This window comes from Trifolium pratense, linkage group LG5, assembly GCF_020283565.1.
Source record: "Trifolium pratense cultivar HEN17-A07 linkage group LG5, ARS_RC_1.1, whole genome shotgun sequence".
Taxonomy (NCBI): domain Eukaryota; kingdom Viridiplantae; phylum Streptophyta; class Magnoliopsida; order Fabales; family Fabaceae; genus Trifolium; species Trifolium pratense.
The window spans coordinates 24,882,517-24,896,815 of NC_060063.1; the positions used below are offsets into that span (position 1 = coordinate 24,882,517).

At 32.8% G+C, this 14,299-nt stretch overlaps 2 protein-coding genes across 44 annotated transcripts; both read left to right on the forward strand.

Moving 5' to 3' along the window:
- Window positions 1–194: 194 nt before the first annotated feature.
- LOC123884822 lies at window positions 195–3,521 on the forward strand. 42 transcript variants are annotated; one of them, XR_006800957.1, is made up of 8 exons: window positions 201–718; window positions 934–957; window positions 1,067–1,100; window positions 1,222–1,251; window positions 1,427–1,510; window positions 1,760–2,006; window positions 2,223–2,364; window positions 2,773–3,521. XR_006800957.1 is itself a non-coding variant. In XM_045934040.1 (8 exons), exons 1-5 carry the CDS (start codon window positions 595–597, stop codon window positions 1,938–1,940), a joined length of 405 nt encoding a protein of 134 aa, XP_045789996.1. In that variant the 5' UTR covers window positions 203–594; the 3' UTR covers window positions 1,941–2,006; window positions 2,223–2,364; window positions 2,773–2,961; window positions 3,087–3,521. The 42 variants fall into 42 exon arrangements, 14 of the variants coding, with proteins under 14 accessions (XP_045789996.1, XP_045789997.1, XP_045789995.1 ...); XM_045934040.1 differs by lacking the exon at window positions 1,222–1,251 and having other exon boundaries at window positions 203–718; window positions 1,427–1,506; window positions 1,798–2,006; window positions 2,773–2,961; window positions 3,087–3,521; XM_045934041.1 differs by lacking the exon at window positions 1,222–1,251 and having other exon boundaries at window positions 203–718; window positions 1,427–1,506; window positions 1,798–2,006; window positions 2,773–2,961; window positions 3,147–3,521.
- A 4,078-nt stretch (window positions 3,522–7,599) lies between these two features.
- On the forward strand, window positions 7,600–13,947 carry LOC123887025 (ATP-dependent DNA helicase PIF1-like). Of its 2 annotated transcripts, XM_045936298.1 has the most exons (6): window positions 7,830–7,934; window positions 8,070–8,120; window positions 9,612–9,713; window positions 9,975–10,888; window positions 10,987–12,168; window positions 12,272–13,947. In XM_045936298.1, exons 4-6 carry the CDS (start codon window positions 10,015–10,017, stop codon window positions 13,930–13,932), a joined length of 3,717 nt encoding a protein of 1,238 aa, XP_045792254.1. In that variant the 5' UTR covers window positions 7,830–7,934; window positions 8,070–8,120; window positions 9,612–9,713; window positions 9,975–10,014; the 3' UTR covers window positions 13,933–13,947. The 2 variants fall into 2 exon arrangements, with proteins under 2 accessions (XP_045792256.1, XP_045792254.1); XM_045936300.1 differs by lacking the exons at window positions 9,975–10,888; window positions 10,987–12,168 and adding an exon at window positions 7,600–7,772 and having other exon boundaries at window positions 7,884–7,934.
- Window positions 13,948–14,299: the final 352 nt, after the last annotated feature.

Consider the following 14,299-nt stretch of genomic DNA (forward strand, 5'->3'; position numbering starts at 1 on the left):
AGCTTGAGCTTGGTTGCAGGATATACAGTGTTTTTAAATTAAAAATAAAATGGTTACACGTGGCAAGATCTGGTGCATTTACATGATCAAATGGTTGACAATGTTTGGAAGTTATATAACTTTCCCGGAATAAAGTTAGAGAAAATTTATCCTGTACTGTATAAAGAAGCTTTTAGATTTTTTTCATTTGAGAATCTCTGCATTGAGCAGATTTACAAAAGAATCTCTGCGTGAAAGTAATCAATAATACTTACAATAGGATTGGCCAAATGTGCCACTGTAGATTGCATATTTGGGTTTTCCCTACTCCTGTTCACCGTTCCAAATTTCCTTCCGTGCCGATTCCCTTTTTCTCGTTTGTCTACTCCTGTTCACCGTTCCAAATTCCCTTCCATGCCGATTCCCTTTTTCTCTTTTGTTCTGCTGCGTGGGGGTTTCGTGTAGTGGGAAGCTTTGTTTCTTGCATTGTTACTTTCCCAAAATTTATCATTCCTTTTCCTGTTTTGTTTTGATACATTTAATGCCTTTTCGATTTCCTTTTTGATCTCCTTTTCAATTTCCTTTGTCTTCTTTCGCGTTCAATTTGCTACATGGATGGGTTTGGGTAAGCTTTTCGCCCACTTGCTTGTTTTACGTTCGTCTGGATTCAGCGGAAAGGTATTTGTCGGAATACTTTCCATTTTGTGTCGGATGCAGGCGGAAAGGGATTTGGCAGAAGGTTTGCTTTTGTGCTTGATTTGTCTCGTTTCCAATTTGTTTTGCCCATATGTAACGGTTTTGATTTCTTTCTCCTTCATTCCGTCTCGCTCTCTCTTTTGTGGTGGTTGTTCTTTTTCGTTTTTGTATTCTCTCAAATGGCTGGTAGGTTTGATTTCTTCATTAATCTAAATCCCAATTGAATATTGATTGTTTTTCCCCTGTTTCATTCTACAGGTTCTTGCCAGATTTGTTTCATTGGTTTGTTATGACCTGATTTGTTCTTCATATTTATTTTATTTCTAATTTTTACAGTTTTATTGTGTGTTCATTACTCTCATATTTCTTCATGTTTGCCCTGTTTTTGCAGAGGAGTTTATGTCCGACCTATTTGTGCATACAAGGTGAGTTTTGCTTAACAACCATTCTCTTTTAAGGTTGCTGTTTTGATTGTTTTTATCATGTGATCAAAGCATTCTTACCATACTTTAGAATTTGTCAACCCTGTTTTCTTAATTTTTACAGATTAACTTTCGTTTCAGACTGCAGTTAACAGTATGTTTCTTAATCATGTTTTCATTTTGTTCATAGTATTCATATTTGTGGAATATTTATTTACTTTCATACATCTTTTGCATGACTTGTTTGTGCAGTTGATTCAAATTTGTTCTTTCTGTAGCCTTTCTATTTTGTGTTGGTTGGTTTGTGTTTCTTTTTTTATTTTTTCCAGTGACGATCGAGTTGTGCTTTTGCCTCCGATGAACGGTTGTGGCAGCGACGAGTCTCTTCCTTCCGGCGACAGCCGATTGTGTATGTGAGTGGATAAACTGATAATTTACTTTCTGAATTTGTTTATAAAAAATCAAGTTTTTGACCCTTGAATGTTTTATTTATTTGTCACCGGTTGGGCTAAAAATCAACCAAAATAGTAGGCTGAATGGTTTCTTGCTATCTTATTTTTTTAGTGTGGTATGTGAGTGGATAAACTGATAATTTTCTTTCTGAATTTGTTTATAAAAAATCAAGTTTTTGACCTTTGAATGTTTTATTTATTTGTCACCAGTTGGGCTAAAATCAAGTTTCTTTGCATTGCTTGAGTAGATTTATTTGTCACCATGTTGACTGAACGGGCTAAAAGTAAGGAAAACTCAGTTGTGTGTTCCCCTTCCAGGGAAGCTTACAAGAATTTACTTGCAAAATCCTTAAATATGAAGATTGATGCAAGTTCTTGTCCTGGCTCTTAAGAAAATAAAACTACCACTGCCAGAATGAACAACTTTAAAGAATATTGCACACACTAATCAACTGAGGTTATTATTTCTTCATATTCATCATACATGATTAATATTTTTGTGATACTGTGTTTGTTACACTAACTTAGCTAATAATATTGATGCAAAATGACAATTAAGACACTGTGTCCAGTAAAATTGTTAAGATTCTTTTTCTTCATATTTGTCCAAAGATGTATTGGAGGGTGTTTGCTTCTTAAAATCTATTAAGTAAATTATTTTACTTTTTATCAGGAACTATCTGACTCTAATGGTATTGATAATCTAATGGACAAAAGATCCCTTGGTTATGCATATAGGAGTCGAGAAGGAGATGTCGAACGGACTCTAAAGACGGTCGAAACAGGAGTAGGTGGCAGGCAACCACACTGCTAAAGTGAGAATTCTAATCTATATCTCAAGTTTGTGGAGTAAATGCTGTTTGGTTCTCAATGTAGGCATATTCAGAAATATTTTTGCCTTTTCATTGATCAAAGTATGCTTTTTATTCCGGAATTAGAAGTCTGGACTAAACCCAATAGTGAAAAATATCACCCAATGTATAGATCTTCTCTAAACTATTTTAAAGAAAATTAGCTCTTCCCATTTTCTTTGGTAACTAGAGTGGCCTTTTTGGTTAAAGATAAACAGCTTCTACACAGTATATGATGGTGCATGCATCTTTTTTTCCGAATATGACATTGTATACTATTGTACTGTTGCACTTTCTATATGATGCATTAGCAATTATCTAAATCTTGCAAGCCTTAAAAAGATAGGCAATCGTTCCTTCATTATTTTGCAGAAGTACCACTTGAATCATCACTACCGGGTCCAGATCCTTGGCTTTGGCATCACGTCACCATTCTGGGATAAGGTTTTTGGAACGGTTCCCCCTCCATCAAAGGTGGATGCCAAGCGTAGAAGTAACGGTTGAGCCTGCATTTGTTCATTGGTTAATTATAGCAGATTGAGGAGTTTAGACAAAAAAAAGGTCAAGAATTCATGTTTGTAATTGTCTAATTTTCTTTGCTCCTTTGATGTTTTTTGAATGTTAACATGCCATCTTGTCTTAACATTATGTAAAAATCGATAATATGTATCAAATTTATTTGGTAGGTAAACTCTTTGTGCACATTCCTCTCTCTTCTAACTTAGGAAGGAACATTGACTACACAGTTGATGGCAATTAGGAAGAAGGCAGAAGGAACATTGACTACACAGTTGATGGCAATTAGCAAGAAGGCAGCCGCTACTGCTAATTGTTGAGCTTAAACAAGCAGCATACCTATGTGATGGGAATTCGTTGATAGTATGAAAGGAAACACAAAATTGTATGTTTGAATTGGTGACGAGTTTGGATAAATTACAGTGACACTGCGGTTTCATTTAAACTTTAATGTGTAGTTTTTGCTAAAATCAGAATGAGTTACCGGTGATTCTTCCAAACTTCGCTTCAATACAAACATACACACAGTGACAACATTGACTACCGGTGTAGTTTTTGTATGATATTTAACATCTTTTCCATTCAATGTGAAACTCTTACTTAGACTTGTCATTCCAACACATAGTACTATTAGTACTGAAGTGCAAATGGACCCAATTATTTATTTAAAAATAAATAAAAAATGAGTGGAGCTCTTATAGTTGAAGAAAAGACCACGAGTAGCTTGCCAAGCACACTATCATAAATTTGCACTATACCATGATTTTCTCAGTGCACAAAGTTGAGCAGAAATATATGCATAAAATCTTTATTCTTCGGTTAATAATAATTTAACATGTAAACAGATTTAACTTAATCATATTTGTGACATTGAAAATTTGATCTAGCATTCTAGACATAATCCCCTTTGATTTTCTCTTCTTGCCATCTACATTTTCTTACCAATTGGCCGTGGAGGGATACTCTGCTCATGCTAAAGAAATTTGATGGATCGACTTTAGTTTTCACATAATTAGTTTGAAATTCATTTTCTATCTTGTTTCTCAACCTATTTTTCACAATCTTCATAGCAGAAAATAATCTCTCACTTGTAGCAAATAATCAGAACTAACTTAATTAAATTTGGACTTTAGTAATGTATAATATATATTATCAAAATATTTTAAAGTAAATTGTTACAATTACTATGTTGTGGGTACATGTTTTGCACCAAAAGGTAGTTACTAATCTTTAAACACATCTCTCAAATATCAATTTATGTGTATATATGTATCTAGAACAAGTGTATCAAAAAAAAAATACGACAAGAGGGGGGGGTCTCAGCCCCTACTTGCCCCCCCTTATGTCCGTCCCTGGACACGGGTACAAAGGTTGTTACCCAAACGGGTATGAGAATGGAGACATGTATTTTTTCAACGTGCGGGTATGAGAATATGTATCATAGTACTCTTACCATACCTTACCCATTGTCATCTCTAATAGTCAAAATATTTATCATAAAATAATTATACAAAAATATTTTCAATGATACATCATAATTTTAGTCTAAGTTTTAATCTCCCAAAATTCTTATCATTGATATTATAAAAATTTAATTTTAAATTTAATCCACCCGTGCGAAGCACGGGTAACACCCTAGTTCATAACATGCGTGAGAATCTGTAGGTGGTGTATCATGAAGCAACAGTGTTTGTGCATATATGAGGCAGAAGCGTGAACGTGAACAATATTGTGCATCACATCATTTCTAAAGTAACAATGTGGGGTTTGGGCTACTTTGCCATCTTATATATTTTATTTTATAAGATAAATTTATTTATTTTTTGCAATAAAAAAGATTATTATTTTATTATAAGATAAATTTAGGTTCGGAGGATGATGTCAAGTCTATGTAGATTAAATTTAAGACTTTTCTTTTTACTAGATTAAATCCAAGAATTTACTTTGCCATCTTATTATCATGATGATTTGACAGTAAGTTTGGTTTTATGGAAAGAAAATGGGAGGAAAGAAAATTTCGGAAATCAATGAATGAATTTGACCAAAGTTAGTCTAAGTAAGTTCATTCATTGATTTCCGTAATTTTCTTTCCTTTTACTTTCTTTCCATCATACCAAACGGTGCATGAAAGTCATGCCACTAATTGGTTTGAATAGTATTTCTATATATGGAGAAAAGTAATGCAATTTTTTTTTCTTTCTAATTTACCCCTCGATAATTTGAAGATATTTACCCATCAATCAATAAAAACAAATTATATGCATGTGAAATAAAAATTGATTATAAGTTAGTTATGGGTACCACATCCACATTTTAATCTATTTGTGTGGCTTGCTCTTATTTGTTGTTGGGAAAATACCCCTAAATTAGCAAGGAATAGAGTAGAACTCACCAAAATTCTTTGGTATGCTTAAATTTTGTTGAGTACGCGTAGATAAAATTAATTCAAAAATTATACTGTATTTATTATAAAATAATAAAATATAAATAAATGACTTTGTTTATAAGAAATGTTAGTCGTTAGTATTACAATGTTATGTTAGTTTTTTCTGCTTTGTCAGGACTTGAACTCTGAACCTCCTGCTCATTAACTCTTAGCTCAATATAAATAAATGACTTGATATACTAAATAATTATATGATGAAAATATATTTCCAACCAATAAAATTACAGAGAAGATATTTGTACAACCAATTTTGAATAGCTTTTAGACGAAAATTTTAATGCCAAAAAAAATTGACGATAAATTTTTAATGTTTAAATATAATTTCTGTTTCATATTAGAGTATTTTTTTTTTGTGGTGTTACAAAGTAACATATAAAAAGAAAAAGAAACAAACATAAGTTCCAAGTTTTTTTTCTTAAAATACGCGTGTATATGAAAGATGTTTGTAGCATAGGCGTGTAATGCATTATCTCGTCTTGCATTAAACAATTCAATCACTCTTACAAATATGTTATTTTAACCTTTGCTGCAACAAAATTCAAGTCTCATCTAGATAACACGCAATTCAGCCAGCAGTGCATCATCACCATAAACTTCATAGTGAGAAAAGTCAGCCACACAATCACCTTCATTACTGCGAATAACCTCACCAACCCCCAAGCAAAAGGAGTCTTCTATAAAACTATCATCCACATTCAGTTGGAGAGTACCTTCGCCACAGGAGGGCTCAAATGTGTCAAGAAATGTGATGAATGTAAATGTATCCCAAGACATGGATAAGTTATACATTCAACATGTAAGACAAAAGTCTTCTCCACGAATAAGCCAATATTGATCCTTAAAAATAATGTTATTCCTCCAACCCCAAACATATTATAAACCTATAATAAACAAAATTGAAGAGGCACCATTGGTCATCTCATAAAGCCAAAAATTTAACTTGTGAGAAAAAATATCACTAATTACAATAAATGTGCAAGAGTATAATATCACTAATTACTTGCGGTGCTTCCTATTATCTGCACCCTCCGGTCTTATATATATAAGAAAAAATTTATATTTTTGATTCATTGTAAAGTTGATGCATCTAGACAATATTATAGTCTAAATACATTAATTTTACAATAAATCTAAAAAAAAAAAAACTTCTTATATATAAGACCGGAGGAATATATGTTTTACAGCCTACCCTTTGTTCCATATAAAATATAAAATATTTGATGTGATGTCACAAACCTACAAAATGATTTTCTGCATTCCATATTTTATTTTTTTATTTCTTAATTCTTCTTTCATCCTAATAATTTTAGCAAGGTTGTCAGAACCGGACCGGACCGGCCGGTCGGACCGGTCAGACCGGGAACCGGGCTTACATGCGGTTCGGTTTAGCCTGAAAAACGGACTTCAAACGAACCGGGAAAAAAACGTTCGGACCGGCGCCGAACCGGAACAAACCGCTGGACCGGCCGGTGCGGTTTAGCGGTTCTGCAAAAAAAAATTCAGCTTTCTACTTAATCTCTGCATCCACGGTTGAAGAAGAAGAAGAAGAAAGTACATTACAAACCAACCTTTAAACTATTAGGAAGAAAAAATGCTTAAGAAGATTAGAGAATTGGACCGGTTTGATTTAGTTGAAGAAGAATAAGAATCATAGATTTAGAGTAAATAAAGAACCATAAATAAAAGATAGAAGAAAAATAAGAGATGCAGTGATTAGTTTGGTTGTAGTTGTATAGAGATGAAGTTTGAGCAATGAAGGTGGCGGCTGCTGACTTTTCATTAAGCAAGAGCAATAATAGGGTTAACTTACAATACTTTGGGTTGGGCCTCCATATAAGAATAGGATAAAAACAAATAGTAAGTATAAGATCCACACAGTAAAACTTTCAATAAATAATTAATAATTTTTTCTGGCATAAATAATTAATATAGTTTATTATGTAATTTTTAATTTGGAAAATTTTGTCTAATGTACTAAAGTTTTTATTTTATATTGACTTTATGACATTTAATCTTTTTAATGTGTGAAACTAAGGAATACTGAGTAATTATTTATATGTTAATTTTTTTTACACAATTTATATATTAATTAAAAATATATTTTTAATTAAAAACGGTCCGACCCGATTGAACCCCGGTCCAACCAATCGAACCTTGAACCAGTAAGCTCTCCGGTTCGATGACCGGTCCGGTTCTGACAACCTTGAATTTTAGTATATACACACACACATATCTATACATGTTGCATTGCTCATTCCATACCATTTGTGCCGTATTGTGAAAGTTTTTCAACATTTCTTTAATTTGCTTTAATTGCTTACTTCATCCAATATGGAAGCTGCTAAAAGGAGATGGGAGAGGAAGAAAATAATTATTCTCAAGCGTCAGAGAATTGTATCCGGATCTAAATGTATGATTATCTTTTGTGTATGAATTTATGTCATGTTTCACTTAATTTTTCTTTTTCAAAATAATTGAGTACAATATTTATATATTATATTTTCATGAGTTTGTGTTGTAGCCTCAACCAATCCGCCAGAACAGAAAAAACTTAGAAGAAGTGATATTTTTGGTGAGCATTCTCAATATCATGATATTTGGGTTGCCAACTTTTGTTTATTCTTTTTGTAAAAGAAAAATAAAAATTGTTTATTCAACTTTTGTGTATATCTTAGTTGTTCATGGTGTTTTATTTTTGGTTTCTTAGGCGAGATTCATGGTAAAATCGATAATCCATCCACCGATGTTGAAGGGTCAGGTAATTGTTATATTTCCCCATTTATTTTTTAAAAAATTTCTCATAATTTGCTCTCATTCTTCATCGAATCATATGAATAGATTTAGCAATATTGAATTTATGTTCATTTTACTCTACGAAATAACACGAGTCTTTGTAAATCTAGCTTATAGTTGATAGAAACTTTGTATATATTCTGTAAAATTGAGCTTAAAATCATGATGAAATTTAAGTCACTATGTTATTTGACAAAAAGAAACACAAAAACTAACCGCATAAATGATATTTTAAGTTTTTAAACATATATATATATATATATATATATATATATATATATATATATATATATATCTTGCAACAAATACACGACACCATATAGGAGGTAGTGACCGTTTTATTTAGTTCAACTTTATAATAGGGGTACACGTGTATTTGTATATTAAAAATTTAGAAAATAAAACATGTATTGTGTAAAATAATTTTACACTTTCATTCAATATTAACTATATATTTTCAATATTAACTATATATATTCCGCTAAATCATCCCATTACACCCCAGATTAATAATATGATGTAGAGGAATAATAGATTTCTATTAAAGGTTTGTGTAAAAATATTTTACACCAACGTAGCATGTCCATTAAAATCTTTAAAATATAGCTAAAAATTTGTTTCATCTTCCCACAAGTTTCAGCTCCATTTCCCTATTTTCTCTGACTCAATAGTCTCTCTCTCTCCCTCTCTCGCGAAACACCACAACCGCTCTTCTTCCTCCACACCGCCGAACAATCTTTATTGTTATTCCATTTTTTTATCCTCCATTGTATTAAAAGGGCTAAAATTGAATATTAAACTAAAAAAAATGTTTAGCTTTTTTTATTATAATTTGTCCTCGGATTTTTTTTAAGGAAAATGCTAAACAGTGTCCCGGCTAAGGATATAAATATAGAAATTTTATTTCGTAAATTGTGCATTCAAAACTTTTATAATGTAAAATGTTATGATCTCTCATAACATGTGCACCAAAGGCACATGTTAAGAAAGCAAAAGTAGAAATAATATATTAAAATTTGTGCATTTAACTTTTTAAACATTAAATTTTTTTTCTAACATTAAATGCAATTTTCTATATTTAGAATCTTAACATATGCCCTTGGTGCACATGTTAACATGACCCTTAACTTTTTCACCTGTTTTCTTTTTTAGTATGTTTAACTAGTGCGACGTTTTTTTTAAAAGACTTTGACATTCTACAATGGAATACGAAACAATTAATGTAGTGTCTAAGTTTAACTATGCAAAAAACTGTCTTGACACTTACTTTTTCTTTATATTGTAAAAAAAGAAATTTATTTGTTGTAGTGTCTAAGTTTATGTGTAATGTTTCTAGCTAACATACTTAAATTTAAGTTTTTAAATTGTAAAAACAAGATTTTGATTTATTATATTAACTATGCAAAAAACTGTTTCTGCAATCTACACTGACCTTTTCTTTATATCATGAATTTAGAAATAGAACCAACAAAGAACAATGATCAAATTCAAGAGGCTCCCTCTGATCCCTTGGCTGAGTACATGGAGTTTAACCGCTTTTTAAAAAGCGAGAAACAAGGTGTGAATCTTACTAACATTTTGTTCCCAAGAAGTTCAAAATTTCAACTTAATTTCTCCATTGTATTTACTGTTGAATGTGTTGTTGTGTTGTTTGAGATTGTTTGAAGTCCCACATTGCTTAGGTTCCCGGGATGTGAAGTGTATAAATATGTGAGGGCAACCTCACCCTTTGAGCTAGCTTTTGGGGATAAGATCCAAGCATATTTAACATTTACATGCAAAATAAGTAACTTTCTTTTTATTTTATTTTTATTTTCAGCTTATTCGGATATCGGTCATTGGTGAATCAATTATTAGCAATGGTCGATGAGTACAATGTAGTGGCAAAGTCTTATCGACGTGTAAGAGATTGTTTAGAGCAAACCCAAAATGCGAAAGTTACCTTACGTCTTCTTAGACACCGGTCTACTAATGAACGAGCAAACAACATTCCCTCAATGGATGAGTTTGCTGCTCTTATTGTAGGAGATTGTGATTCCTCTGATACCGGTAAAGACATAATTTTGCATTCGCAAAATGGTCAACTACAAAGAATACCTGAATTTCATGCTAGCTATATGCCTTTACAATATCCATTGTTATTTCCGTATGGAGAGGATGGTTTTCATGAAAAAATTCCTTTGACCATATCTTATTTGGACTCAATCACTAGAAAGAGAGTGCCTGTGTCTTTGAGAGAATTCATTGCTTTTAGGATTCAAGAAAGAGAGATTGAACAGTCCATTATTCTTAAAAGTCGACGATTGTTTCAACAATTTATTGTGGACTCTTATTCGATAATTGAATCACAAAGGTTGTCGTTCATCAGATCCAATCAAAGAAAAATTAGATCTGAGTTTCTTAGTGGAATTGAGGAAGCAGTGAATCGCGGAGATGTGAAACCATCTTCCATAGGATCACGAGTTGTATTGCCAAGTTCATTTGTTGGTGGTCGAAGAAACATATTTAACAATTGTCAAGATGCAATGGCCGTATGTAACAAGTTTGGGTATCCAGATTTATTCTTGACAATGACATGTAACCCAAATTGGTTAGAAATTCAACGTTTCGTTCATGAAAAAGGCATGCATGTAAATGATCGTCCAGATATTGCATGCAGAGTTTTTCAATTGAAGTTAAACGATATGATGGCCGACTTCAAAAAGGGCGAATTTTTTGGGAAAGTGATAGCAAGTAAGTACTACTATTTCTCTAATGTATATTTTTGATAATGTTAAGTTGGTTTTGGTTATATTTATTTTTCTTATTGATTTGTCAAATTAATTTTCTAGGCATGTATACGATTGAATTTCAAAAGAGAGGGTTACCGCATGCACACATTTTATTGTGGTTGGATTCAACTGATAAGTTGAATACAATGAGTTTGGTAGACTCGAAGATATGTGCAGAGATACCAAACAAGGAGTTGTTCCCAAAGTTGTACTCAGTTGTTAGTAATTTCATGGTACATGGACCGTGTGGTGTTAGTCATCAGGATTCACCTTGCATGAAAGATGGTAGATGCTCTAAATTTTACCCAAAAAAGTTTGCGACGCAAACATCAATTGATGAAAAAGGGTATCCGATATACAAACGCCAAGATTCAGGGGCCACTATTATAAAGAAGGACACTATATTGGATAATAGAAGTGTCGTTCCTTATAATCCAAATCTGTTGATGAAGTATCAGGCTCACATTAACATTGAGTATTGTAATAAGTCTAACAGTATAAAATATTTGTTTAAACATATTAATAAAGGAGTTGACAAGGTGACGATGATAGCTAATGCTCGCGATAAGGATGGTGTGGATGAAATAAATCAATATTATGATTGTCGGTATTTATCACCTTGTGAGTCTGTTTGGAGAATTTTTGCCTTTGATATTCATTATCGATGGCCTCCAGTACAACGACTCACTTTTCATCTACCGAGACAACAAAATGTCATTTTTAGTGATTCAGAAAGACTAGATGAGGTTGTGGATAGAACTAAGGACAAAGGCACAATGTTTCTCAGTTGGATGGATGCAAATAAGAAATATATCGAGGGCAGACAGTTAACATATGCCGAGTTTCCAATGTTTTTTGTTTTCTCATCAGATGAAATGGAATGGCGACCTCGCCAACAAGGTCAGTCAATTGGAAGATTGAACTTTGTTCCTCCTGGAACTAGAAACCTGTATTATTTGAGATTGTTGCTAAATGTTCAAGTGGGATGCACAAGTTATGAGGACATTAGAACTGTTGACGGTCATATTTATCCCACTTTTCGAGAAGCATGTGGTGCAATGCGTATGTTAGCGGATGACCAAGAATTTATTAATGGTATTAAGGAAGTATTAGCCTTAGGTTCTGGATTTCATTCGCGGAAATTATTTGCTATTTTGTTGTTGACAAGTTCAATGAGTGATCCATTGTTTGTTTGGGAGCAGACATGGGAAATCTTATCAAATGGGATTATGAATGGAAAAGGTAGAAGTTTAGATATTGTCATATGAAATTTTTATAGAACAATTTTATAATTTATTATATTGTTATATATTTTCTTAATTTTTAACTTGGTTTTCCCTTGCAGATTTCACAGCTTCTCCTGAAAGTGTTAAAAATTCATGTTTGATTGAGATCGAGAAACTTTTGCGTTTGAATGGGAAAACGTTAAAAGATTATGCTTGTATGCCATATGTGGATTTTTCAGAATTAGGTGTGTTTGAAAATATCTTGTTGGCGAATGAATTAATGTACGATAAGGTTGATATGCTCGCCAAGCATAAAGAATATTATTCAAACTTGAATTTTTCTCAGAAGGCTGCCTATGATTGTATTGTCAATGCTGTTAATGGGGAATCAGGTGGTTTTTTCTTTGTTGATGGATATGGAGGTACCGGTAAAACTTATTTATGGAGAGCTTTATCCTTTAGATTTCGTTCAGAAAGTAAGATTGTTCTTAATGTTGCATCCAGTGGCATTGCATCTTTGTTATTGCCCGGAGGTAGAACCGCACATTCTCAATTTGCAATACCATTAGTGTTGAATGAGAGTTCATGTTGTAATGTAAAACAAGGAAGTGTGAAGGCAGAATTGTTGCAACAAGCAGGTCTAATTATTTGGGATGAAGCTCCGATGATCAATAAATGGGCCTTAGAAGCATTGGACAGGACACTAAGGGATATCATGAGATTTGAATGTGCAAATAGTATGGATCGACCTTTTGGTGGGAAAACTGTTGTTTTGGGCGGTGATTTTCGACAAATTTTGCCGGTTATTCCTAAGGGAAGTCGTGCTGATACTGTTCATGCAACTATCAACTCATCTCGATTATGGCAACATTGCGTAGTTTTGAAATTAACAGAAAATATGAGGTTACAATTTGCTTCAGATGATGTGGAAAATGAAAATATTAAAAGGTTTGCCAAGTGGATTTTAAACATAGGAGATGGAAAATTAGGTGAAGATAATGATGGTGAGGCTACTATTGAAATGTTTCAAGACATATTAATTCAAAGGTCAGTTAATCCTATTGAAGACATTGTGGAAGCAACTTATCCAAATTTTCTTGATAATTTGTTTAATGCAAAGTTCTTTGAGGATAGGGCTATACTTGCACCAACATTGGAAGTTGTTGAAAAGGTGAATAATTTTGTTATGTCATTAATGCCCGGGGAAGAGAAGACATATCTTAGTTGTGATTCAGTTTGTAAGGTTGATGTGGATGCTAGTGTAAATCATTATTGGTTGACCACTGAGTTTTTAAATGAGATTCAATGTTCAGGACTCCCTAATCATAAATTGATTTTGAAAAGAGGAGTTCCTGTTATATTGATGAAGAATATCGACTTGTCATCGGGTCTATGTAATGGAACTAGGCTTATTGTTGATGAGTTAGGAGTGAATGTAATTGGTGCTAGAATTATTACTGGAAATCATGTTGGAGATAAGGTTTTCATTCCAAGAATGAATTTGGTGTCATCAGATGGAAGTATCCCAGTTAAATTTCAACGTCTACAGTTTCCATTATCACTTTGTTTTGCAATGACTATTAATAAAAGTCAGGGTCAGACCTTGTCACATGTTGGATTGTATTTCCCACGTTCTGTCTTTGCACATGATCAGTTGTATGTTGCCGTGTCTAGAGTAAAGTCTCTAAATGGATTAAAAGTCTTGATTGCTGATGATTATGGTGAATGGTCAACTAGTACCAAGAATGTTGTATACAGTGAAGTATTCCAAAAAATATAAGTGTATTTCGCATTACTATTGTATTGTATATATAAATATTATTTGCTACATTTTGCCAATGATGCTACTATTCTTTAGCTCTAGTTTTGCACTTTGTTTATAAAATAAAATAAAGTATCTGTGTGTGCAAACTTTCATTGAACAAGTGGATTGCAAATTCTAATTGGTGGTGGCAACGAAGGAATGAAAATTACCAACATTTTAGGACATGAACATGTAGGTGTCTTTGGCTTTTGAGTGGGAAAATCTGATGGAAGAGGTTAAAATTATGTCATGGAGAATTCTTAGAGGCTGTTCCAAAGGGTTCGTATGCGACTTAAATTCGTGGCGTACAAAATCACGAGAATGTATTGGAGTAGCTTGATAG

What these genes read in the sequence shown, in the direction of transcription:
- LOC123884822 (XM_045934039.1), top strand. Translation starts at nt 595, where the DNA reads ATGGGTTTGGGTAAGCTTTTCGCCCACTTGCTTGTTTTACGTTCGTCT. An exon ending in TTGCCAGATTTGTTTCATTG is followed by an intron (nt 958 to 1,066) that starts GTTTGTTATGAC and finishes CTGTTTTTGCAG; the next exon opens with AGGAGTTTATGTCCGACCTA. An exon ending in TTCCGGCGACAGCCGATTGT is followed by an intron (nt 1,507 to 1,797) that starts GTATGTGAGTGG and finishes TTGCTTGAGTAG; the next exon opens with ATTTATTTGTCACCATGTTG.
- LOC123887025 (XM_045936298.1), top strand. Translation starts at nt 10,015, where the DNA reads ATGGTCGATGAGTACAATGTAGTGGCAAAGTCTTATCGACGTGTAAGA. An exon ending in TTTTGGGAAAGTGATAGCAA is followed by an intron (nt 10,889 to 10,986) that starts GTAAGTACTACT and finishes TTAATTTTCTAG; the next exon opens with GCATGTATACGATTGAATTT. An exon ending in TGGGATTATGAATGGAAAAG is followed by an intron (nt 12,169 to 12,271) that starts GTAGAAGTTTAG and finishes TTTCCCTTGCAG; the next exon opens with ATTTCACAGCTTCTCCTGAA.